This window comes from Arvicola amphibius, chromosome 8, assembly GCF_903992535.2.
Source record: "Arvicola amphibius chromosome 8, mArvAmp1.2, whole genome shotgun sequence".
Taxonomy (NCBI): Eukaryota; Metazoa; Chordata; class Mammalia; order Rodentia; family Cricetidae; genus Arvicola; species Arvicola amphibius.
Window position 1 is genome coordinate 71,446,502 of NC_052054.1, and position 26,907 is coordinate 71,473,408.

The following is a 26,907-nucleotide window of genomic DNA, read 5'->3' on the forward strand; positions in this document are numbered from 1 at the left end:
TCTGCTTGAGGTCTGGTCTGCTTTCTGGTTCCTACCACGTGAGCTATGTAAACTCCTGTGGCCTTGACATGGTACTTCCACACTGCCTTTCTTGGCATGATGCAGCTCTCTTCTCAACTGTGACTGACAATGACCCGAGTTGCTTGTCAGATGTCCCATTGCAGCATGGAGAAAAACAACACTTGCTATACTATAGATGGGGGCAGTCCTGTGGGTGGGTTGCTAGGGGTTTACAGAGATCATTGGGGGCTATGGAATTTTTTAGACGTATAATCCATCATCCAGCATGTAAGAAATACCAGTTTCAGCCGCTAGCCATAATCTCAGCTACAGGAGACGAAAATTCTAGCACCACTGAACTGAGGTCTCAGGGATCTCTGGACCTATAGCAGCAACAGAGCTTGATGGTGGTTTGAATAGGAATGACCCCATAGACGCATGTGTTTGAATGCTTGGTCATAGGGAGTAGCGCTATTAGGAGGTTGGCCTTGTTGGAAAGGAGGTATGTCACTAGGGGTGGGCTTGGAGGTCTTAGAAACTCAAGTCTGGCTCAGTGTGTCTCAGTCCCTTCCTGCTGTGGTGGATCCAGATGTAGAGCTCTAAGATACCTACCTCTCCAGCACCATGTCTGCTGTATATGGCCATGTTTCCCGTCATAAAGATAATGGACTAAACTTCTGAACTGTAAGCCAGCCTCAACGAAATGTTTCCCTTTCTGTGATCACAGCGTCTCTCTGCAGCAATAAAACCCTAACTAAAATAAGCCCCCAAGCTGGAGAAACAATAGCTTCTCAGGCTGAATGGCTCCCCCTGCCGGCCTTAGTCACCTCTGTGGCTCCCGTCCTTGCCTCTTTCCCCACTGGCACACAGAGCATGGCAGAGCAATTGTTGGGCCCACACACTGAACACACCAGTAGGACAGCAGAGTTCAGAAGAGCTCCATGCATTAAGTTCAGAAGAGCTCCATGCATTAAGTAGTTCCTTGCAAAGCTCAGCTAAGTGCAGAGGTTTCTGAACAGGTCTGAGGTCTCGAAGCCTGTTTGGGCCTCAGCAGAGTCAGAGGATGCTTCTATCTTCTGTGGTCACTCTTAGCCCTGCAATGCCCACCTCACTGTGAGGAATCCAGAACCGAACCGGACTCACCTTGTAGGGGCCTGTGCGTGGTGGACACACACTAATGTGGGTCTGAGATAAGGTTTGACTTACAATAATGACTTTATTTTATTTTAACATATTTAATTACAGAACATAAAATAGCTGGGGGGTGGGCCCCAGCCTTGCCCCACCCTGAAGCTACCAGGAGGAGGCCTCCCTGATGACCCTCTTTTGGGGTCTTCCTATGGTAGGGCCCTATTGCTTTACCAGGGGAGGAGCCATGCAGATAAGGGGGCAGGACCTCCTCTTGGTCCCACCCCTACCCAGGCTGGCCTTCCTCCAAATGCCCAAGCTGTGCCCTACCCCAGTCTCGACTCCTCCTTCCTCTGACCAGGAGCCTGTCTTCTGCTGCCCCGCGCTGCCCCCACCCCCTCTGCAACCTAAAGGGGAATAAATACAAACTTTACAAAGTAAAGGGGGTCCAACGTTGCCCTGGGGCGGGGCAGCAGGCCGAAGGCAGGGCCATCCAGCTGGGCAGGCCGTGGTTCACTGCTGTGGGCAGCTTCACATCATTCCTAGCTGCAGCAGCGTGTTGGCATATGCCATGGGCTTGACGTTGGGGTGAGGCTGCAGCAGGGGCAGAAGGACAGTCAGAGGATCCGCCCACACGCAGCCCCTGTCCAGGCAGTGCCCTGTCCTAGGTCACTCACCACTGCTGTGAATTGGTGGAACTGGGGCCGCAGGTCCGAGCCCTGGAGGTGGATGTAGGAGGCTTTGTTTCCCATCTGGTCACTGCAGGGACAGGAAAAGAGGGGCTAGAGATTAAGAGAAGGTGGGAAACAGAAGAGGGAGGGGAGGAGGGGAGGTCTGAGACAGGAGGGGGCTGCAGAGAGTGGAGAAAAGAGAGATCATCTCAGATAGAGATGGTGGAGACAGAGAAGAAACCACATTGAAGAGGGCTGAAGGAGGAAAGCCATGGAAAAGTAGGGGAAGCAGAAGCAGGAAGAGGAGGTGGGGGAGCCTGGAGACCCATCTCACCACTATCCCAACCACTGGAGGACACGATACCACCAGGATGTTACAGCCTAGTCCAAGAACCAGAGCCTATACAACCCCATGGCTTCCTCTACACAAACAGAGTAGGGAGAACATGAACTCAGAAGAAAAGAAAGGCCTCTGTCCAAGGGAAGAGGACCTAACTCTTGGGGCTGGGGAGCAATGCAGGCCTATAGGTGCTCATTACAGTACCATGTAGCCACTCTTAGTGTCCTTCCTTCCTTCCTTCCTTCCTATAGCAGAGATTTTACATGAGGAAAGTTAAACCCCAAACTTGCCACAGTGGTTGTTATGCCTGTAATCCTACTACTTGAGAGGCTTGCAACAGAAATGCCATGAGTTCGACACCAGTCTGGACTAGGTAAGGCCTGGTCTCAAAAGCCACACATACATAATCCATACAAATAAACCCTGTAGCCCAGGCAAATGGGGGAGGGTAAGACGCACCAATAGTTGGGGGCGGAGAAGACAGTGACACAGCGGCCACCATGGGCCACCTCATAGCCCTCAGACTTGACTTCATGGCTGCGGATGATGTAGTCCAGTTGGTTCTCCTCCAGGAAGGCCTTGGTGACATCAGGCCCAAACTGGCAACTCACGCCCCGCTTGCTGACTGAGCGCCCGTTCTGGTATGAGCAAGGGAACGGGAGACTCTGGGTGACTGCTGGTCTGGCTCCACCCACCACGCAGCCCACACCCACAGCAAGACACCAGGCTCACCTGTGGCTGGGGATCTGACCACAACAGGTCACACATGGGACCTGGGGGGCGGGGAGCAAATGTCAGAGACTTGTCTGTCTCCTGGTTGCACCAGACAGGTGCCTACCCCACAGTACAGACTGGTGGTGGTGGTGGTAGTAGGATCTGGCGGGGACATCACTGTGGCCAGGGCTCAGGGCATGCAAAACAGTTCTGAGCTGGACCCAGTTTCCCCAACATTTCTCATTCAATACATTATAAGGCCTCTTTCCACCCAAAGCCTCCTGTGACTCCCCACTGCCCCAGCAGCAAAGCCCACATACCTATTATGGTCTGTAGCTCTTAGGATGTGGCCTCTGGCCTATGTTCAGCAGGAACATCTGAGGGCCAGCCCTATCCACTCCACCCCTTCACTCTCCACTGTCCTCCCCCACTGGCCACACCCTCGCCTCTCTTCTGGTGTCAGCTCAAATATCACCACCCTGCAGAAGCCACCCACATCATTTATGTCCTCAGTGACAGTCTCTGGGACTTCAACAGGTGCCTTAATTCCTCTCCAGGGGGAGGGGAGAAAGTGAGTGACAGGTGTGTGTCATTAATTCTGATGATCACCAGCTGGCACAATTCTACTCATTCAGGATGCAGGTGGGAAAGTGGGCCGCATGCTCGCCATGGGCATAAACTCTATGTGAGCCCAGGTGCCCTTCTCTGTGCCAGGGGCCCATTCACCTGAGTCTGGTGGCTGCCGATTCCGCTCAATCTTTCGGATGTCATCCAGGGTGACGCCATCCTCACTGAACAAGCCTCCATGCATGATCTGAGGGAGGCAGGTGTCTGTGAGGAAAGGAGCCCCCTCTACCCCTCCACCCTGAACCAGCACGTGGCTCCTCACCAGCACTTTGCCGTTGATGCACTGGGCCAGTGGTAGCCACTCAAACACCTCACTGAAAAGCTCATACATCTGGGCTGTGTATTTGGCCTTCACCTCGCCCTCGAACCCGTAGATCTGATTCATGTTGTCTGTCTCGTGGTTGCCTGGTCACAACAGAGGGACAGGAGAGGCCCCTCAGCCTCTAGGTTATCATATACCTACCTGGCAATCTCAGGTGTAGACTTAGGGACAAGATGGTACTTGCTCAGTGATGGCAGGCTGGCACTATGTTTTGTAAATAAGTGCCTACACCTCACTATTCAGCTTGAGTTTGTGTTAGTGTCCCTGGGGAAGCTGTTCACACCCACTGTGTGTGAACTAGGAAAAGGCACCCTTCCCCTGACTTCCTGTCAGGCACCTGCCAGCAAACGGCCCAGTGAAACCCCACACCGAGCTGTCTGTGGCAGGTGCTGCAGCTCACCTGACGCTGCTAGGGCAGTGGACAACCTGTTCAACCTTACTTGGTGGCCCCAGGGTGGGATGAGTGTGTGTGAAACCCTCCTCACCTCGAAGAAGATGAAAATGATCTGGGTACAGGAGTTTAAAGCCGAAGAGGGTGAGGATCACTTCAACAGAGAAGGAGCCGCGGTCCACAAAGTCGCCATTAAATATCTTTCTTGTTAAGGAAAGTGCAGGTGGCAGATGGGCCAGGAGCAGTCCTGCCTGTCTCCTTGGCACCAAGGCTCCTGTCAGTGCCTCCAAAGGGGGTGCACCCTTGCCCCGCTGTTGGACTGATGCCACCCATCCCAGGATGGCACCAAGGACCCACCCTCACCTGTCTTGGGGAAACCAATGGCATAGTTGAGGCAGTCAGCTCTTCCCCGAGAGCAGTCCTCAAACCAAAGGAGGAATGGGACAGACCTTCCTCCCAAAAGCACAGAGCCCAGGGGCCTTACATGGTGGCTAGATATCAGGAAAATATCCTGCTTCAAACACGAGTACAGGCTGGTCTGGCGGTACATGTCTAAAATCCTAGCAAGCGGGAGATAGGAGGCAGGAAGCTCAAGACCATCAGTTTACCTCAAAACAGCCCCAAAGGAAACAATACAAAAATGTGACAAACCCCCGGAGGCTGGTTTTCACTCATCTGCTCACCACATCCCAACAACCCTGTGAGGAAGACCCTGTCACCCCATGGTACAGATGAGACAGCCTGCGGGAGCGGAAGGGCTGGGTGGACACTGCCGGTGTCTCACCCTGTAGCAGAAGAGAAAGAACTGGGGCCTGGACCTGCAGTGACCCCAGTAACATTAGTAAGATGATGGCCCTGGTGTTCTTCCTTAGTGGGGCCCTGCCCTCTCCACATGGGGTACATGGAGGATACATAGGGGTTCGTCTCTGAGGGTAAACCGTTGAGCTCAAATATGTTGAGGAGGTCATAGAACTGGCCATGGGTGTCCCCACATACTGTAATCTTCTCTGTCTGGAAGAAAAGAGGCCACCGGAGAGGGAGGGGCCCAGAGAGAGATGTGGGGAGGGGGCAAAGGGGAAATGAGGGGAGAGGTCACAACAGACCAAGAAAACTCATGCAGGCACAATGGGAGGGGACATGACAATGAGGAAGCAGACAGGCGGGAGGGATGTTAGGGACAGAGAGAAGAGAAGACTGCACAGGTGGGTTTCTCAGGCCCTGAGCTGGGTGACCTACCGAACTCACCCTCCCTGACTACATGCACCCGCCCTTCCACCCTGCACCCACAGCGTAAGACGCACCTCTTTCAGCGTCGTCTCCACCAGCGTGCTCAGCTTGCAGAGGACTTCTTTCACCTGTACTAGGATCTGGAAAACAGGGCAGGCTGTAAGTAGAGCTGCTTGGGGTGGGAGTTCAAGGTCCTGGGAAAGCCTCAGCTGCTCAGGAGCTGCTGGGAAGGTGTGGACTACTGGATGCTAAGCAGGAACAGAGGTGGCCCTCAAGAGGGGTTGAGTGGCCCGTGTGTCAACAAAACATCATGACTGGGGGGCTTGAAAGATGGCTCAGCAATTAAGAGCACTGGCTGTTTTTTACAGAAGATCAATTTTTGATTTCCAGCACCCACACAGTGCCTCACAACTATCCACACCTTCAGTCCCAAAGGATTCAGTGCCCTCTTCTGGCCTCCACAGATACTGCACACAGGCAGTGTACAGACATACACACAGGCAAACAATCTAAACATCACCATCATTTCACAAGGATTCCGGTTCATCTTTTAAAATTCACCAGCATTAGGAAACACAATAGTGGGTTCACAGTATAGGAAACTTTAAAAAAGAACCAGCCTAGAGCCAGGGAGATGGTTTAGTGGGTAAGAGTACATGCTTGGTAAGGATCTGAGTTCAAATCCCCAAGGTGTGAGTGTGTGTGTGTATTATCTGTAGTTCCAGCACTGAGGGGGCAGAGACAGTCAGATCCCTGGAGCTTGTGGGCTAGCCAGCGCAGATGAACCGGTGAGTTTCCAGTTGAGTAAGATTTTTGTCATCTGCCCTTCCCCGGCACCTGCAAGTGTGTATTTAATGTGGATGCATACATGCATATACAGAGCTAGACTGGACACATGTCATAAAGCTCCTTAAAATACAAGCCTTTCAGCTGGGTGGTGGTGGTGCACGCCTTTAATCCCTGCACTCAGGAGGCAGAGGCAGGCGGATCTCTGTGAGTTTGAGGCCACCCTGGATTACAGAGCGAGTTCTAGGACAGGCTCCAATACTTACACAGAGAAACCCTGTCTAAAAAAAAACAAAAACAAAACTAAAAAACCAAATAAACAAAAAAACAACCCCAACACAAAACCCAAGTCTCTCTCTGCAGAGAGGGGAGGTAGAGGACCTTCTACTGTGCAGTGGTTTTGGCAATTTGAGACTCTGCCTAGTGGATGTCCTGGGACCCACCTGTAACCCTGGCAGGTAAGTCCAGATTCTTCTTTGTTTTATTTTTCAGAAAGCATCTCACTCACTATGGATCTTTAATGGTCTAGAAAGTCTATGTATACCAAGCTGGCTTGAACTCAGAGATGCATTTGCCTCTACCTCCCAAGTGCTGGAATTAAAGGTATGCACCACCATGCCCTGCATAGCCTGAAGTATATAGTAAGATCTTGTCTCAACAACCCCTTCAACAACCTTAAATATATTTTGGGGAACCCCAGGAGAAATGAGAACACTAGGATATTTGTCAATGTTACTTTCACACGCTGAACACGACCTTGAGAAAAGTCAAGTGTGTTTGTCAGTGATTCACGTTTTATGTACAGTCTGCGGGCTGTGCACATTAGTTATGTTTAGTGTCCCATGGGGGACAAGTGAACACATCACAGTCCTGCAAGTGGATGTCCTTATTTTAGGATACAGGTTATAGCGGTTGCAACTGATTCTCAACTAGTTCTGTTAAAAGCAAGGGAAGGAGGCCCCACACCTGTGAGAAGTATGTGGCTGTTAACTTCATCTTTCAACTTCCATGTATGTTCAACAATTTAAAAACAAAGTGGGGAAAAGAAAAAGTGTCATTAAAAAAACAAAACAAAACAAACAAAAAAAACAAACAAAAACCCAAAACCAACACTAGAGGTGGTCACTCAGGAAGTTGCAAGGATCTGTTGCTCTTGCTGCCCTATGGACAGGAACAAGCCAAACAGTCAACATCACAATCAAAAAGAAAACTAACAAATCCCCCTGAAACCCACATGCAAAGAACCCTGAAGGACACACCAGCAACAGTGACAAGCAGCCCCTTTGTGGGGCAGTGTGTTTATATCTGCTCAGGCTAGTGGCAGGTGGCTCCTGTCTGGGCTAAGTACCAGGGGAAGGCAGTGATCACTGGCGGGCTGTGATTCCATCACCGGGGAGGCAGTATGTGTGGCTAGCTCTGTCATAGAAATGATTTCTACTGGGGGCTGGAGAGATGGCTCGGCGGTTAAGAGCAATCAATGGCTGTTCTTCCAGACAGCCTGAGTTCAAATCTCACAACCATCTACAGTAGGATCTGGTGCCCTCTTCTGGCATAAAGTCATACGTGCAGATAGAGCACTCATATACATAAAATAAAGCTTTAAAAGGGGGTCGGGGGAAGGAATGACGTCTATTATTTGAGAACTCTCCCAACCCATGAAATGTCCTCTTACTGAAGCCCCCAACTTGGGTCAGCCATGCTCTTCAAGAACTCCTCTTTCCAGGGCCTTCCTGAAGGTCTCACTTTTGAGCCTGGGCCTGCACTTGTGTAGGGCACTGCCCGACACCCACAAAGGCTGGGGTATTGGATGAGGACAAGTGGTAACCCTCAGCGCGGTGCCCAGCACACAGCACTGGCCTAGGAAGTGGCAGCGTTCACGACCATTCTCCTCACTCTGCTCAGAGCCAAGCTGGCAGTGGCAGGCCCATTCCCGGGTCTCAGTGTGTTACCTGATAGGCACACTTCCGGTGCAGTTTCTTCTGTTCCTTATACCACTGCATAAGTTCTTTCATGAAGGTGATTGTCACTTTGCCGTCCTCAAGCTTGGGCCCGCTGTATTCATCTTCAATGGCTGGTACATGGACAAGGAGATTAATTAGTGGCTTCAGCCATGAAGGGGCAAGAAGGGGAACCCGGCCTACAGGGATGGGGTGAGATGGGGCAATGAAGATTCCCATGATGCCACAATGTTCCTAGGTCTTAGGGTCAGTCCACAGCTCCTACACTCCCGACTCTCTGGCCAGTTCTAAGCAGTGGCTTCTTCCTTTGGCGTCTGTCCTCTGGAGAGCTGTTTCCCCACCCTCTGCCCCACATTTTAAATGAGTGGCTAAGAGGGTGATTGCCAAATAATCTCTCTTCAGATTCAGAGCCCAAAGCACCTGGTGACCTTCAGGTGACATCAGAATGTGGGTCACTCCTCCTAGTCCTGTGCCTCCAACACACAGCATGGGGACTGCTACTAGGCCAAACTACACAGTGGTGTGTCCATCAAAGGGATGGTGGGCACCGTGGCCCCAGAAGGCAAGGTTCACTGTGAAGATACTCTGACCAGACAAGATGATGACACACCCCCTGAATGATGAAGACCCTGACAGGGTGTGTCTGGGAGGAAGACATGCTAGCTCCTGTCATGCTCTCAGGAGGCAGGCCCTCAAATATAGCCTGGCTCCTGGCTCCCAGGCTTCTCAGTGGTGAGCAGATGGACTTCAGTCTGGTGGCACGATGGCTAATGTCTAACCCATTCTAGTCTATGTAGACAAGTCCCTAAAAGTGTGCCGAGTCAAAGGCAGAGACCTGGAAGCTCCTAGAGTCTAGGACCAAGACAGTGGAACCCAGGGAGGTTGCTGGAGGGCGGCTCCCATGTCCACATGCTTTCCCTCTGCGGCTCTTCATGCTGAGACTTTTTAACAGACTGGTAAGCATCCTTCTGGGTTCTGTGAGTCACTCGACAAACTAATGAAACCTCAAGAGCGGACTGTGGGAGGCCTGATTCATACCTAGTGGGTCAGAGGCATGGTCAAAACAAATCTGGGACTTGGAACAAGCAATGCCACGGAGGCAGCAGGTTCCACATAAGTATGGCACATACAAGCCTACTCACACGACATGATAATCAATGAAGGCTTTTCAAAAGGGTGTGTGTGGGGGAGGAAGCTTAGGGCCGTGCCTCAGTTTGTCAGAACTGATTTGAATCAGAGCAATCAGCTGATGGTACCCACTACAGACTGAAGGGTCTGGTTACTGGTGAAGAAATCTGCATACGGTCTTGGTGACCAGTCTGTGCTGACTGCTGAGTGAGATAAGGAAAAACTGCTCTGCTGCTATACTGTCAACACTAGTATCAGAGTGGGATTTGCTAGGATGGCTCTGGCTCACAGAAATGGGTCTAGAAGGAAGAAGATAAGAGGGGAAAGGAAGGAATCTGACTTCTGGGTAGCCACACGGTCACCCACTGTATAGGGCCACAGTTGTGCTGTGCGCTCTTCTAAGAAAATGTGATCTGCCGGGCGGTGGTGGCGCACGCCTTTAATCCCAGCACTCGGGAGGCAGAGGCAGGCGGATCTCTGAGTTCGAGGCCAGCCTGGTCTACAAGAGCTAGTTCCAGGACAGGCTCTAGAAACTACAGGGAAACCCTGTCTCGAAAAACCAAAAAAAAAAAAAAAAAAAAAAAAAAAAAAAAAAAAAAAAAGAAAATGTGATCTGCTCAATTTCTTGGTCAAAGCTTTCTAAAATGGCTAAAACTGCAGCAGAGAGTGACGGGTCTGACACTGGCCTGAGACCAACTTCAGCCTTCAACAGCATCTGGGAAAAAGTCACACAGGGACAACGGACAGCACCTGCAGGACCTCTGGTCACCAAAAATAAAAGGGCCAGAAGAAGACCAAGACACTTCTGAGAGCAGAGGGCCTGGTGTGGAGGAGTTGTCTGTGACTCCATTATTAGCCTCCCAAGGAGCCTTCCTGCAGTGGGTTCTGAAGGAAAATATGTAGGGCCCTGCTGCCTCAGAGCTCTGCAAAGCAGAGGACATAAACACCAGGCCATGTAACAGTTAGTGCTAGTTGCCCACTTTACAGAGTCCAGAAGATGGGCTCTGGGCATGTCTACAGGGGGATTACTGTATTAACTGAGGTGGGAAGACTTGCCAGTTGTGAGTGGCACCAGTCCCTGGCTGGGATCCTGGATTGTGGGAGCAATATGATCAGCTGCTTCAAGCTACTTGGCTTCCCTGCCATGATGGACTATACCCTTAAACTGTGGGCCAATGCCAAAGCAACAGGAAAAGAAACTAAGACAGACTTCTATGGAACAGCCTACCTGGTGGGTCAACCAGAAGCTACTGTAATAGCTCACTTTGAACGGGAGTGCCTGCCTCCCCCATCAGCACTGAGGGGAAGGACACCACAGAGGAGCAGCTGATTTGTTTCTCGTGCAAGCCATAAGGGGTTGGTGTTAGCATGGACCCTCTCTACCCCATGGAACTTTACAAAACCAGTTCAGAAGTTTTGCTAGATCTGGGCTCTCTCTTATGGTCTGAGAGATACTATTAAAAAAATCAAGCAAATAAACTAGAACATGAAGAAAGAAGGAAGAGTTCATCTCAGGAAGGGAGAAGTGCTGAGGGTTACTAAAAAAATAAATAAATAAAACAGGGCCAGATGTGCTGGTGCATGCATGCAATCCTAAAACTTGGAAGGCTGAGGCAGGAGGATTGTAAGTCTGAAGCCTTCTTTAGCTTCACAGTGAGAAAAGATGAACAAGGAAAATGAAGAGGAGGGACTGGCAAGGTGGCTCAGCAGGTAAAGGCTCCTGTCACCAAACCTGATGACTTGAGTTTGATCCCTGGGACACACATAGCGGAGACAGCTAGAGAGCTGGCTCTTCCCAGGTGTTCTCTGACTTCCACCCTCACCATGCACTGACAATCATAACACCCTGGATATGAGAGCCCAAGTGCACTGTGGTAAAGAGTGTGAAACTTGGGGCTGGAGAGTGTTGGACACACACACACACACATACCCAAACCAAGAGAAAAAAAGCTCTCAATACAACATGTCATCACAGCTGGGATAGGGCAAGGGGTCCTTGCTAGAGCTGAAACATTAAGGGAGTCCACAGATATCTGCTTTACTTATCCTTGTTTGGAAATGTTTAACATTTCTAAAACAGAGATTACGGTAAGAAATCTGGTTTGACTGGGTGGTGGCGACGGCAGCAGGGCACCCTTTATTCCCAGCACTCAGGGAGACAGACAGGTGGATCTCTGAGTTCAAGGCCAGAGGACAATGCACAGACAGATGCGAGTGACAACTGTCACCTGTCCACACCAAATGACAGTACAGATCATAACATCTAAGCCCTGGCTGGCAGGGAGATACACTCCTAGGAGCCAGCTCACCAGAGAAGAGGTACTGGCACCCAAAGGACTGGCTGGCTAAGTGACTTACCCTTGTAACCCCAGCACTTGGGAAGTTGAGGCAGGAAGATTATTATGAGTTTGAGGCCAGCCTGGACTAGAAGTGAGATCCTTTATGTCCCTGCCTCTCATACACACAAAAGCCTGGACTCACACACCTGAGAAAAACCAAAGGAGCCTGTGATTGGATTTGCCTCTGTCATCTGGAAGTTGGGGGTGAGGGGGTGCTGTGAGCACACAGCTCTTGTCAAGAGAGCCACATGATCCCACTGTTTTTTCCTATTAGCCCCCTTCTCTGCTTCTACTGCTGAAGCACTGCCACAGAATACTGGAGCTGGGGCATGGTACCGCCTGTGGCTTTAAACCTTATGCCTGCACAAAACTCAAGTCCAAATAGACCAAAGACCTCAACATAAAGTCAGCCACACTGAACCTTATAGAAGAGAAAGTGGGAAGTACACTTGAACGCATTGGCACAGGGAACCACTTCCTAAACAAAACCCCAGCAACACAGACATTGAGAGAAACAATTAATAAATGGGACCTCCTGAAACGGAAAAGCTTCTGTAAAGCAAAGGACACAGTCAACAAGAAAAAAATGACAGCCTACAGAATGGAAAAATATCTTCACTAACCCCACATCAGACAGAGGTCTGATCTCCAAAATATACAAAGAACTCAAGAAATTGGACATCAAAAGATCACATAATCCAATAAAAAAAAAGTGAAGTACAGACCTGAACAGAGAACTCTCAATAGAGAGATCTAAAATGGCTGAGAGACACTTAAGGAATGTTCAACATCCTTAGTCATCTGAGAAATGCAAATCAAAACAACTCTGAGATTCCATGTTACACCTGTAAGAATGTCCAAGATAAAAAACACTGATGACAACTTATGCTGGAGAGGTTGCGGGGGAAAGGGAACACTTCTGCATTGCTGGTGGGAATGCAGGCTGGTACAACCTCTTTGGATGTCAGTGTGGCGATTTCTCAGAAAATTAGGAAACAACCTTCCTCAAGACCCAGTAATACCACTTTTGGTTATATATCCAAAGGATGCTCAATCGTGCCACAAGGACATGTGCTCAACTTTTTGTCATAGCCAGAACCTGGAAACAACCTAAATGCCCCTCGATCAAGGAATGGATAAGAAAAATGTGGTACATTTACACAATGGAGTACTACACAGCAGAAAAAAATAAGGACATCCTGAATTTTGCAGGAAAATGGATGGAGCTAGAAAACATTATTTTGAGTGAGGTAACCCAGACACAGAAAGACAATTATTATATGTACTCACTCATAGGTGGTTTTTAAACATAAAGCAAAGAAAGCCAACCTACAAACCACAATCCCAGAGAACTTAGACAACAACGTGGATACTAGGAGAGACTTACATAGATCTAATCTACATGGGAGGTAGAAAGTAGAAAAAGACAAGATCTCCTGAGTAAATTGGGAGCATGGGGACCTTGGGGGAGGGTTGAAGGGAGGAGAGAAGAGGCAGGGAAGGGAGCAGAGAAAAATGTAGAGCTCAATAAATATCAATAAAATAAAAACCCAATAAAGCAAAAATAAATAAATAAATAAACCTTATGCCTGAATTCCTCAGGACCCAATGGGAGCAGACAGTGTCCACATCTCATCAGGGAAAGCCAAGGATGACAGTGACTAAGGCCATGTCACTCACAAGACATGGTGAGAGATGAAACCAACACCTGTTTGGCACCATGGACCCTGACTGAGCCTAACTGGAGGGGAATGAACTAGAGCAGGGCATCTGTTAGGCTGTGACAAAAGAAAAATCCTGAGCCACCCCAACCTTAATCTAGGGTTCCCACTCTTATAATTGAAATGGAGGGGAGAGGGCTACAGAAGGCAGTCAGCAGCTGTGGTTACACCTGCATTCCCCAATGTCCTCTGGAACCCCGCCTTTACCCACCAAGTGTGACAGAGATGAGTATGTAGGGTGTGGTCTATGGCCAGGCCACTCACTCATGCTCTCGATGTCTAGGGAGTCCACAACAGAGCGCCTGTGCTCGTCGCCCGCAATGGCCCGCTCGAAGGCCTTCTGCTTCACAATCTTGCTGCACTCCTGGTACTTCATCTTGGCGTCCTTGTCATTAGGCTTCACTTTCACCACCTGACCAGGAAGAGGGAGCGAAGAGGTGACACTCTGGAGGGCCAGCCACCTAGCCGATGAACCACCAGGGTCACTACAACTGCCTGGACAGCACAGTCCCGGGCTGAAGGGCAGAGTTAGACCACCCAAGGGTTACCACATGCTAGCGGGGCCACCCTGGACCTGTCACCTAGGACTCAGTTTTAACATCCTCACACAAGGTACACTGAACTGCTCCACAGGGTGGTTTTAGAGACCAGCATTGTGCTCTCACTAAACAACTCTGACCCTGCCTGTTAAAACCAAACAGGTGCCCAGCTGAGCACACAGGTCTTAGGCTCCCAGCACTGCCACTGGGCGGATAAGGAGCTAGTCTTAGAGCAGCATGGATTTTTAACACCTTAATATCCCCTAGTATAAAGTGGGGGGTTGTTGGAAGGACTGAGGGCCTTGGCACACAAGGGGACTGTGCCGGTGGCAGTCAGCAGCTTGTTTCCCCTGGGGCTTTATGGAAAACTGAGGCTCCAATTGCTCTGTTTCCTCTGGTAATGGGACAGGAGACACAGTTCAAGTCCCAGCTTAGCTAGTGATGATGGGGGAGCCTGTAGTAGGTGAGCTGGCCTCAGTTTCTTCTCTGGGTTACCAGTATCACCTCAGAGAGAGCTGTAAAAATGAATGAGCACTTTTAAAAGATCTAACACAGTGAGTTGTGCGCAGGCAGCTTTGGGTCACAGCAGTAAACGGAGCCTGCCTATACTGCTCTGTCTTGCTTCCTGCAAACCCAGATCCCAGGAGCTCAGACACAGACAGAGCTGGGTCTGGTGTACATGTCTGCTATCTCAGCACTTAGGAGGTAGAAGCAGGACAGCTATTAGTATCAGGCTAGCCTTGGCTACCGAGTGAGACCCTGGTCAACAGACTTCATCTCTGAGTCTTAGCTTGGCTACCATAATTGTAATCGGACTCAGCCTGACCTGCTGTTGTTTAAAAGTTTCCTGAGATTGGACCGTTCCATCCTACAGGAAAGCTCTTTTTTTAAGCAGACTGGTAAACACCTCCACATGGCTTTAGGAAGTCCCTGAAACCAACCAGATTTACTAGGCCCCTCCCTGCCAGAGTAAGCAATAAAGATTGCTAAAAGTAGCCAAGCTACAAGGAAGACTCTGAGACCAGACCAGCTGCCTAGAAGAAATAGAAATCAGGCAAGGTGCTTGCAAGAGGTTTAGACCAACTGAGGCATCTGGAAAGGACACGCTCCAGGCCCCCAGCTTTGTAAGCTGTCACCCATGCTAGGGTTGGCTTTGGTGATACAGCTGTCTTTGAGTCATTTCTCCTCCTGTAAGTAACCCCTCACCAATACTCCTGTTAACCCCGATAAAACCCACTGGTTCCCCAAGTTGGACTGTGGAGGTACAGTCTGTTGTGGGATCCCTATCTGTGGTAAGTAGATATGTGTGCTCCCAAAAAGTTTTGTCACACACCTGTTGACCTATACAACCATCCTAAGATTGGGCCCTCTACAGCTTCTGTGCTATTAGAGAAGAAGTCCTAGGGCAGGTCCTCAGAATGCTTCCCTCAGCCCCAAAGCTGGCTGAGTGAGTCAGAGCCTGGGCAAAGACAACTGCTACTCCCTGCAGGTGCTTGGCCAACAGCAGGCTGGGTAGGCTCAGACTGGGCCACCTGCCAGACAGCTCCACTGGGGTGTGGGTGTGGCATCAAGCTTAAGGGCTGCCAGTTTTAGGCAGCCCTTGGAGCCCTTCCCAGGGAGAGGCAGAAAGGCCAGGCTCCCTCTGCTCCCCAGGATAAAGCCTACATGGCTCCAAGCCTGGCCCTCAAGACCCACCCTCTTTCTCTATGGCCTGGTACTGCCTCTCCCATAACTCAGGCCTTTTGGTCACACTGCCCTTGTCCACACACTTCATTCCTAATTTCAACCTCCTTTCTGTTCCTCTTCCTCATGAAGCCTCCAGAAGGCTGAGGACAATATCTTTCCCATTTGAAGTGGCACTGGAGGGACAGAGCTATGTCCTCAGCAGAGAATGAACGCCTCCTAAAGGAAGAAAGAGTGGAAAACACATCCTAGGAGCCAGACCCATCTTCAGGTGAGCTGCAGGCTAAGAAGAAAGATGGAGCTGGGTACTGCCATTATGGCAAATGACCCTGGCTCACAGTATCCTCTGTATAGCTCTATGGGGTGGCCAGCACAATTCCCACTACACAGAGTGGTAAAGTTATTAACCCCAAAAGTCAAGGTTCTGTGCACTCCTGGATTAGTTTGTGTCACCACCCACATGAAGTCAAGTGCTTCTCTCCTGCCACCCCCAGGACAGAGGCAGAGAGCAGTTCTCCAGGCTCTGGGTTCTGGCCTTCAGGGCATGTGTCCTGCTCAATCAAGACCCCCAGTTTCTAGAAAGTAGGGTGTGGTGCTAAGACCCCACAGAAGTCTGGTGTGAGACTGTACTACCAGGTCCACCAAGATGCCGCTGCCGCCGCAGCAGCAGCAGCAACAGGACTCAATTCCCAGGTCTGCAGTGCAGGCGTTGAAAAGATTGCTAGGTATGACTGACAGAAAGAGCTCCTCTCCCGAGGAAAGGTACAGTTTTACACTACAGGGCTCTTTGGGGCCTGAGACCCATTCCATCAGAACTAGATGCCAGCACTAGACATCTCATTCCTTTTTTTCTCCTTTTTTTGAGACTACGTAGCCCAGGCAGGCCTTGAACTCATAGAAACTTGCTAGCCTCTAACTTCTGTCTCCCAAGTGCTGGGATTAAAGGCATGCATCACCACACCTGGCCCATGGACATGTCTTTAAAGAGTGGCATCTGAAGTCGGGTACAGTAATGTGCCCAGTATTCCAGGGATTCTGGAAGCCCAGGTAGGAGGAATGGCTTTATTCTAGGAGTTCAAAGACAGCCTGAGTGTCACAGTTACTTTCTCAAAAGGCAAAACCAAGCGACAAACAAACGATTCTATGTGGACTGCAACTGTGGCAGTGCCCTGTGATGTTCACGTGGTTCAAGCAGACCCTGCACGGGGAAACACGGATAGGACAGGTGCATGTCATCAACCACACTTCTGAAGAAATGAGATGTTTTTAAAAGCTGCCCTCTTCAGGGACTGAAGGTACGGATCTGTGGCACAGCGCTTGATGTTTGTGAAGTAATTAGAACTAGATGAGGTTGTGAGGCTAGGCCCCTTGAAAGGACTAGGGGCTTTATAAAAACAAAGAATAGGCTGGGCGGTGGTGATGCAAGCCTCTGAGGCAGAGGTAGGCGGATCTCTGTGAGTTCAAGGTCAACCCAGTCTACAGAGCAAGTTCCAGGACAGAGTCCATAGCTACACAGAGAAACCCTGTCTTGAAAAACCAAAAACCAAAACCAAACAAAAAACCCAACCACCCAACCAAACAAAAAATCCCAAAAAGAATATAATTGGACTTACTAGGATTGCAGAAGCCATTGGGGCATATATACTCCATCATGACACCCACAGCAGACTCAAGGCAGCTCCACTATTACCCACAAGGCTCTGCTGGCAATGAGGCCGGCAGTCCCCCTACCCAGGAGCAATCTAGAGCTTCAGTCATTCAGGCCTGCTGTGGATACCATGCAAAGCGCCCATACTTATCAGAACTGAGTACAACTGATACAGACCAGCAAGAAGAACCAACAAAGGGCATTATGGTTTATCTGCATAGACAATGAGATTTGGCCCAGAGGAACCAGATGGTGCATCACATAGTAGAGACAGTACGTCAGGTAGCCCGTTAGGGACAGCCTTATACACAACACACCTTTTCTCTAGTGAGTGAATCTACCACAACACCCCCAGCACCTGCTCGATGCAGCAGGCAGGGATATCGCCAGTGCCAACAGCCCAGGGGCCAGCATGGTGCCAGGAACTTGCACATATGCCCTGGTTAGGAGTCTGACTCAGGATAGGCTACCACCTTCTGGAATTCCCCTGAGACTGCAGGGGAGTGGCCTGCCTTACCTCTGAACTTCAGTTTCCACATCTGTAAATCAGGGATAACAGTGGTTTCTGCTGTGCAGAGGACCATGGAGAAGAAATTACTTTCATGGCCTGAAGGTTGCTGGCATGTGAGTGCTGAGCTTAGACTAACTCTGATTGTCCCTGTTTTTTTTTGTATCACTCTAATAAAGGGCATCAAAATGTATTTCTAAGAAACACAAAGGTAAAGTCTATCATCAACCAAAAAAACCCCACAGGACCCTTAGGCAGGGTAGAGAGTAGAGGAAGACCACTGCACCCCCTTCCAGGGCTGGTCTAAGTCTGCAAGGCTGACTGTTCCAAGTGCATAGAAAGAACGCAGTGAGAACCAATTGAGATGTGACCCAGGAAGGGGCGGGCCCATGTGGAAGGGCTAGCTGGGAAAAGAGGGGGAAGTGTGGGCAGGGCAACAAAACAGTCCTGTGGTAAGGGAGACGGACTGCTACTAAGAGTCCAAGGTGCCCCCAAGTGGGAGAGCAAACAAAAACACACCCAGGTCCTTGTGCTCTCGCAATGTTCTGGCACAGGCATAAAGCGGGGACAGAGGCCCATTTCACCATGGGCTGCCTACGGAGGAACCCTGGAGAACATGGCTGATGCAGAGCCAAAGGTAGACCCTCTCCATATTTACCCACTTGTTCAACCCTCACAATGACATTGCTAATGTAGGCCTATGTGTTCCCTGGTTATAGGTGAAGCCCAAGGCATTTGAAGTCACATACCTCGGTCTGAGCTGAGCTGGCCACCAACCTAGACATCCAGATCTTGTAGCCTGTGCCTTCACATTCTGCTCCAGTGGCTGCATACCTGACTCTAGCCCATAGGAAGAAACAGATGCTGGAGGCAGTGGAGAGCGTCTATGCTCATGCATGTAAACAAGGCTTTTTACAGAAAGAGCTGCCCTCTCTTCTGCCTGAGATGGAGAGCTGACTGTAGACAACACCAGGAGCACAGGGAACCAAAGAGGAAGGGGCAAGGGCACCTGGATCTTTTATTTGTTTTCTGTGGCCCCAGGGGGACACACCCTAAACAGAATGTGATTGGCTGAAGTTCCCCATCAGAGAGCTGACTCTAGACAGTGCTCCAGACTCAGCAACGGAGCTGGGTCCAGTCCCAGCTCATCCCTTCCACGTGACCTTGGAGAGGGGCGTCTCCTTTCTACTCAGGGGAAGATTCACTCATACACAATGCTCACAGCTGTACTGAGCCCTCCATATGCATACTGAGGTTGAAAATGGCTGGAGACGCGGAGTCATGGGTTCATTTGTTCCAATCAAGGCTTGACACACAGGACAGGGCCTGGGTATGTCCTTCATGAATGCCAGCATCTTCCAGGAGGAAGTTTTGGGTTGGAAGCTGCCATAAGACCAGCTTCTCAGGCTTGAAGGGAAAGGATCCCAGGTTCCTGCTGGGGTTTCCCGGTGCTGATAATTTAGGTGCTGGGTGTGGCTCCACCTCAAGCTGGTTCTGCAGATGGCTATGGACTTCTCCCATCACTGTGGCATCCACAGAGCCTGGAGTACAGCTTTGATGCAGTTGCCCACCATCCCCCAGTCTCATGGAGAATGCAGAATTGGATGCCAACCTTGTGAGCACTCGCAAAAGAACCTATTCCTTACCCCCAAGTAAAGATGTTTCTGTGAGCCCAGAGTGGTAAAGACCCCGCCCCTGGTCCTGTTCTCCCGTGAGGACCCTGCCTGTCCTTGGTTATTTATTCATTTACCCAGCCCTCTGGCCCCAGTGACCTTTATTTGCCACTGGACCAGAGCTCCAGCTGTTCAGGTGGTGGCCACTCTTGTTACTGTATTCCAGATTAGGATATCAAGGGACAAGGGTGGGGACAGGGACCATGCTTTGCTTCCCACCTCCTTCAGTACCCTTCACATTTTTGCCCTTTGCTAAGTGTCCCTTGACCTTGGCCTAAGCCTTTCTTGGTCTGAGCCTAGACCAGGCTGAGTGACCAGCTCCTTCCCTCTTGGGGCCCTGTGCACACAACAGAGAGTCCACAGCAAGGTAGGTAGTGATCCATTCTGTACTCAGAGCCCCTGGGCGGGAGCTCTCTGGAGGAGAGAGATGCAGTCAAGGGCTACACTGGCTTCAATCTCAGCACTGGCACTTACCAGCTGGGGCCTCAGCCTCCTCAACTGTGTGACAGGGGCAATCTCCTTACCCCTCTGGGTGCCTACATTGACTCAGCAGTCAGTCTTTGTGAAGGGCACAGAGCACACCTGTCCCAAGTGGATGCTCTGGCAGTCCCTACCGCTGTCACGACTGTCAGAGCACATCACCCGTGGGCAGTGGTGGATGAGGAACTATCATCTAGGTCCCTTCTCTCATTGTCCCTGGAGGCTGTCCCTCTATAGTGTGTCACCCTGCTCTGTTTTCTTGGAAGCATTATTCTGTACCTACAGTCATTTTTCTTGCCTGCTCAGTGACATGGGGCTCCCACCTGCCACAGAATCTCAAGCTGTCAAAGGCCTGCACAGCCCTTGCTAATAACTGCTACCATTACTAATCACCACCACTAATAACAGCCACAGTAGTCACAAGGCTGGGCTATTATTGACCACAGACTATGTGCCCGCACGGCTCCAAGCATGTACATAGTAAAAAATTCTCCTGCAGCCACCCGAGGCTGGGCCTGTTCTCAACACACAGGGGCAAAGAAAAGTGGAGAAGCCAGGTGACTTGCCCAGGTCACAGAGTGCATAAAGGCCGAGAGGTGGAACAGGAACTGGCTAGAGGCCTCATGGACATTCTCTGGGTGAGCCCTTGTATAGAGGAGACACACAATGGCTCTTCCCCGTCCCTGGGGCTCCCCCCCCACATCCACCTGGCTAGGGTGCCGGGAGCTGGCCCATGCCCGAGGCCCGGCTCACCGTCTCGTAGTCACGTAGGGCAGCTCGGAACTTGCCCAGTGCCATGTTGCTGGCCGCCCGGCGGTAGTAGCCTTTGATGTACTTCTTGTCAAGTTCGATGGCCCGAGTTGCATCGCCCAATGCATAGCCGTAGCACTCTGTGCGCAGGTAGGCCAGGCTGCGGTTGCCATAGTAGATGGCATTGCCGGGGTTCAAATCGATGGCCTGACTGTAGAACTTGATGGCGTTCTCGTAGTCCTTGGCTGTGGAGGAGAAGGAGGCATGAAGCCCTGTTGCTACAGGCAGGAATCCACCCTAGGCTGGTGGTCCTTGTTACAAAAAAGAAGACTGGAGTTCAGCATGGAATCTGTCCCTTCTCCCTGTCCCCAATATCTGACTATATATAGCCTAAGTCTTGAGGTTCAGGCTAGTTTCCAGAACCTGAACCAATTCCATAGCAGCCTAGCAAAGCCCAGGTTGGGCGCTACTTTCAGGGCTCCAGGAAGCTTTCCCCAAGTCTCCCCAGGACTAGAGGGACACGTCACGGTGCCAGTGCCAGGCATATTGAGACTGCCTGAGCCTGTGGCTGTCCAGATGGCACAAGCAGGCAGGTCCAGAGATGGAGAGAATGGGAGGACAAAGGGAAGAAGCTCCTGAGGCTGCAAGGAGAACTGAGACCACCTGGTGCAGCAGGGCAGGGTAGGACAGACACCATAGCAGTGGGGCTCTAAGTGTGGATGGACAAGGGTAACTCCCAGCCAAGGGCAAAAGGTCAGACTTTCCATGAATTGAGCCATGGCTGGGCCCTGAGCTCTCCACCAACCTGTGGGGTCTTCCAGTCTCCACAGCTTAAGCACCACCTGACCAAGCCAGAGAAGTCTAGTTCAAGGTCAGAGTCCCAGTCTGTGCTGGCAGGTAGGCCTGACCCCTCCTCCAGAGGGTTTATTAAACAAACAGAACCAAGACCTTGAGCTGTCTACGACCTGCCCAGGCTGGAAGACTGGAAGGCAACAGAGGACTCATGGCACCCGAGGGGGAAAGCCACATTAGCCCATTTCCAGATGAAGGCTGCTCAAGTTCAGAGAAGAAAAGCCTATGCTTGAGGTCACATGGCAAGTGGCAGAAGGGAATTCTTAGACAGGCAGAAGTGGCAGTGTCTCCATTCTCTCTCCCGCGCCCCCATGTGCCCTGGTGGGAGCCTGGGACAGCACCAGGCTCAGTCAATGGGAAGGTGGCTGGCTCTCCTCTTTCAAGGCTGGGTGTACTCCACAACTTAAACATCCTCTCTGTCCTTGAACTTCAGTTTCTTCCAAGAGCTTTCAAACTGGAGTGGGAGTTCCTGCTCTACCCCACTTCCCGGCCCTCAGAGCACTCTGTGTTATTTGCTCAACCCACACCTTAAGGCTGGTGTCTGGCTCCCTTCCCCCAAGCTCCTGCCTTGTCTGGGGACTCAGCCTAGCCCTCCAGGGACTGTTGGTGTATCAAGGAGCAAGATCTGACCCCAGACAACTGTGACAAAGCGCTCAGGGCTCAGACAGCCTAAGGGCCTGATCCAAGTCCTAGGGAGAATGTGAGTCTGAAGAGAGCAAGCCCACTAAAGGAGAAGGAAGCAACTGGCCAAAGAGAGAGGAAGAAAAGGAAGCGGGGACTGAGGGCAGAGAGAGGCAGGCCTTGGGGTACAGCTCAGCAGTCCTTCCTGGACTTCTGTTACAAGGTCCAAAAGTCCCCTCAGGAAGCTCCACTTGACCTCTGGTCTGGGCGAGGCACTACCCTGCCCCCAGCTTCCCTGTCCCAGTCCTGCCACTCTGTGTCTTTCCTAGACTTGCAGGACCTAGAACTTCTCAGACGCCACCAAGGCAGGAAGATGAAGAGGGCAGCATATTTCAAAGGGTCCCTCCCGGGAATGTCAGTGCCTCTGAGGGCTTCCTTGGTGTCCTGGTTGGGCTCCAGAGGCTGCCGATTGGTTAGTACTCAATTGTTGGGGTGGGACTTTATCAAGTGGCATAGGGTGTGCAGTCTGGCACCTAGTGATGCAGATTCCTAATACAAAAGTGCAGAGAGCAACTGGCTGCAGCCTTAGCCCCTCAGACCACTTGTCTGCACCTGAGAACCAGGCTGGGCTCGGCCTGACATAGTCAGATGGAGGAGGGAAGAAAGAGTGTAGGGAACAACCTTGAAGGTGTCCACCAGCTGTCACACTCCAGCCTGGGGCCATCCTTCAGCTGCAGCAGTATGTCCCTCCAGGTATACTGAGGTTCAACTGCCCATCTGCGTTCACAGAGGAGCACCCTGAACCACAATGCACTACTTCTCCCCACAACCCTCAGACCACAAAGACCCCTGGGTAAGCACAGCCTCCTTCCTCAGGAAGAAAGGAAAAAGCAGAAGCTTCCTTAGCTGGGGACTAGGCTCTGTCCCCCCTTTACCGTAGGGCTGAGCTCATAGAGGGACCCTCTATGGTTGGAGGAAGGCCTTCTGAGTCCCTGAGACTCCCCCATCCTCCACAGAGTACCCCCTGCTCTCTACGGAGGCTAGATGAGTCCAACAAGGAGAGTCGAACACGTGGGGAGGAAGGGGATATCCGCCTTCTGCTCACTCACTCTGACCTTGGGCAACAAGTTTCCCTCTGAGTCGGCTTCCTCTATAAACCACCACCCCCATGCCCCAGGCGGTTAGGCTCAGGAGTACCTGGCCACCACAGGGGCACAATGAAAGCCAGTTGCAATTATTTTTTATTGGTTATTACTGTAGCCTGAGCCTGGGGTTCTGAGCTTGCCATTGCCTGCCCACAGGAGTGGGAGGTCTGGACCAGGAAGGGTACTACTCCTTCAAGCCAGTTCTTAGCCAGGCCCCTCTGGCTGCCTGCCCAGGCCCAGGTTCCTGAGAGCCTGAATCTTGGGACTTGAGAGGTGGGGCTAGGGTGAAGGGTCCCTCCCCATGACTAACTCCTTCCCTTTCCCTATGCAGCAACCCAGTTTCTGGTTGCTTCTTACAGGACCCAGTAAAGGACGGCTGTTAGGTCCAACCGTTTCACAGCTGGGCCTGGTCACCTGGTTCTGGTAGCCTCCAAGCCTTCAAAGCCCTGCAAGCTCTTCATACTGTCCCAATAGCATCTCACACCTATGAACTCCCTTCCCATTCTAGCAGCCCCACCCCACACTAAACTCTGCCCTCCCCTATTCGGCTCTCAGCTTCCTGCCCTCAAGTCTATAGAAGGCACAAATCTGAACCAGCTTTAGTTCTCCAGAGCCTCAGCTAACAACCACCTCCACTCTGGCCCCACTCACCTAGGTGCCAGGATCCACTCACCTTTGGGTCTTGGCCAATTGCTACCCTCCCCCTCTCCAGGCAGCCAGCCTCATTTCCTCCCACAAGCATGGTCAGAGGCTCCACCCCCTCACCTGTCCTCCCTTCCAACCTTCTCTCTGCAGTCAGGCCTCTGAATCCATTCTCAGCACAGTAAGGAGCACCAGTTCGTGTGCCCAGAGCCAAGTGACCCACTCTCTTAAAACTGTATCTCCCTGCTACCCTGAGGATGAATCTATAAACCCACCCGGCCTATAAGGCTCTACCCACTGCTCCCACTTCAACTCCCTCTCACTTTATTTTGAGACAGTCTTGCTATGTATTCCAGGCTGCCACTCAACTCAAAATTCTCCTGCCTCAGCCTTCCCAGAGCTGGGATGACAGTACGCACCATAATGTCTGGATTTACCCCACGGGGGCCCCCTTTGTCTAGGATTCTAGATCTTTCTCACCCTCCCCCACCTCTTGCAGATCTGCCTCGCTAGGCCTAAACCTTTTTTGGGGCCATATTTGAAATAGCATTCCTAGGGACCCCACCTTCTCCCTCTTGCTACCTGCTCCCACTTCCCCACTTCCCTTAAGAACTGAGACACTTGCCCTGTGGGAGTCCAGTTCGCACTGGCACCGGCTTTCTCATTCACAACTGCTCTGTCAACATTACCACCAGACCTCTGGTGGTCAACGCCTGGGGCTAGGTGACCAGGCCTGTGGCTTTCTTTCTGGAAGAATATTCTTCTCTGAGCCTGTGGCACCTTTCCTGGTTTCCCTTCCATCTCACTCACTTCCTTAGCAGCTCTTTTCCTGTTTTAAACATGAAAATTCCATTCTAGGTTCTTTCTAGATCCCACTATGGTGACTTCATCCATTCCCCGGGAAACTCCAACCATAGGCTGGTCACACCCAAACTTTTCTCCAGTCCAGACTGGCCCATCTACCTACTCAAATGTCTTTTTTTGGACAGCTGAGGAAATCCAAACTAGTCTTTGTAATAGCTTCAGCGACTTTGCCTGGTCGGGCCTCTTATCCTAATCTCATCTTGTATCAGCCTTCCTCTCCCACCCCCAGCTGGCTCAAGCTCCAACTAAGCCAGTCTGTTTTCATTCATTCTCCACCCCAGGGTCCTCCCTTTAGGTGAACTGACCCATGTGTAAAACTCCTTCCCAATTCTCCTTTAAAAACCCTCTCTCCAGGCACTCCCTGACCCCACTCTCTAAAGCAGACTCTAACGTGCATTCCCTACTTTGTCACCTTGATCCAAAGTGCTCATCACAAGTTAGCAATTACTGGTTTTGCTTAAACCCAAGTCTTGTGTCTCATTCATTGCTACAGCCTCCGAGCCAAGCACAGACCGTGGCACAAGACAGTTAATGCAAATGTACTGAATGGATGAATGAATGGACACATGTTCCCATATCTCACGCTTAACCCAAGAACACGCCTGGGTTAAGATTCTTTCCCACTCCACCTCTACTCCCTACTCTTTTCCTCGGATCACCTCAAATCGCCTTCCAATCTAATTATCTATTTCCAGCCCCACAGTTTCCTTCTCTGTCGGGCCTTCCCTCCTCGGTTGGTCACCTCAGGTCTCCCCGCTCCGCAAGCGCCATCACTGCCCTAAACACATGTCACTATTTGGTAGCGCCCTCTTCAGGTCTGACCTCCACCTAGCACCTCTGTCCAGGTCTCACATTTGGCAGCACTCACATGTCGGTCCCCTGCTTGTCCCCTATCGTTTAGCAGAGCCTGCCTCAGTCTCCCCAGTGAGTAGCTTCTGCTCCGTACTCCACTTCTCTGTTGCTCTCCTCTGTCTGGCGTCCATCCTGAGCCTCCTCCTCGCACCAGGCTACTCGGCAGTGCCTGCCCGGCGCCCGGGCTACCGCTCCGCGTTGCCATGGTTCCCCGCGGGGCCTGGCACCCCCCCACGGCCTGGGCCGCTGTCCACCCTCCCTCAGCCCCGTCCGGGCCGGACTCACCTTTGAAGTAGTCGTTGGCCTGTGTCTTGAGCTCCTCTGCCCGCTTCAGAGAGCCATCGGCCGGGGGTTCGTCCCGGGGGTGCTCGGCACACTCAGTCCGCTCGCCCTCCGCCATCGCCATGCCGCAAAGCGACCCCCACCCTGGCAACGGCCGCTCGCGGCACCAGGCCGAACCGTCGCGAAGAAGCGCCGAGTGACCGCCGCCGCTGCCGCACAAGTGTCGTAAAGCGCGGGCCCCAAAGGCACTCCTGACGCGCCTGCGCAGCGCCCCCCCTCCCTCTCCCCCCCCCCCACCCCCGCCGGAGAGCGCGGGGAGGACAAGGTGACCAGAGGGTATCTAGACGCCCCTCCTAGAAGGAGCCAATCAAAAAGAAGAGGGAGGGAGTGCTGGGGTATGGGGTGGGATGGCTGGGAGGGCGCCTGCTTCCAAAGTTAGTTCTGAGGCAGCAGAAGTTTCTTGGGTCTTAGAGACCCAGGATTCGTTTAGACTTGGTGACTGGGTTGCGATGTCATTGGCGGGTGGGGCTGCTTTCATGGCAGCACCCTGCCCAACCGGGAACCTGTTCCGGAGTTGGGTGCTGCCTGTTACTCTTGTGACCTTGAGCAAGTCTTCCTCCTGTCGCCCCTGTGACCCTTCTGGAAAATGTGTAGTTACTCAAGGAAACCAAATAAAGTTTGAACTTTGCAAATCAGCCTTTCTGGATTATTAACAGGGCGTCCCGATTTTCAAGTCTTGGGCAAGTATCAATTGTGTCCTGTTTGTTCTGAGAGCAACAAAAACATTTTTTAAATTTTTTTTTTTTTTGAGTCAGGGTCTCACTATGAAGCCCTGACTGGCCTGGAACTTGCTGTGTAGACCAGGCTGGCCTTGGACTCACAGAGATCTACCTGCCTCTGCCTCCCAAGTGTTGCAATCGAAGGCTTGCAGCATCATGTCAGGCCCCAGCACTGATCTTTTCAAGGACCAGGGATGTAGCTCAGTTGGTTGAGTACTTGTCTAGCATCCTCCAGGT

The 26,907-nt window shown here is 51.4% G+C and overlaps 1 protein-coding gene across 1 annotated transcript; it reads right to left on the minus strand.

Annotated features, from left to right (window-relative positions):
• Nucleotides 1-1,196: 1,196 nt before the first annotated feature.
• Ppp5c (protein phosphatase 5 catalytic subunit) lies at nucleotides 1,197-26,110 on the minus strand. Its single transcript, XM_038340102.2, has 13 exons — nucleotides 25,895-26,110; nucleotides 20,637-20,878; nucleotides 13,617-13,764; nucleotides 8,156-8,277; nucleotides 5,495-5,560; nucleotides 5,106-5,204; nucleotides 4,288-4,393; nucleotides 3,743-3,885; nucleotides 3,580-3,667; nucleotides 2,872-2,912; nucleotides 2,599-2,777; nucleotides 1,806-1,887; nucleotides 1,197-1,722 (listed from the first exon to the last, which is right to left on the minus strand). Exons 1-13 carry the CDS (start codon nucleotides 26,013-26,015, stop codon nucleotides 1,660-1,662), a joined length of 1,500 nt encoding a protein of 499 aa, XP_038196030.1. The 5' UTR covers nucleotides 26,016-26,110; the 3' UTR covers nucleotides 1,197-1,659.
• Nucleotides 26,111-26,907: the final 797 nt, after the last annotated feature.

Bases quoted from the DNA above. Each gene is read 5' to 3' on its own strand.
- Ppp5c (XM_038340102.2), bottom strand. From the start codon at position 26,015: ATGGCGATGGCGGAGGGCGAGCGGACTGAGTGTGCCGAGCACCCCCGG. The intron at 8,278-13,616 runs GTGAGTGGCCTG...TCCATGTACCAG, and splicing joins CCTAGACATCGAGAGCATGA to CCATTGAAGATGAATACAGC. The intron at 2,913-3,579 runs GTGAATGGGCCC...CCCGCCCCCCAG, and splicing joins TCGGCAGCCACCAGACTCAG to GTCCCATGTGTGACCTGTTG.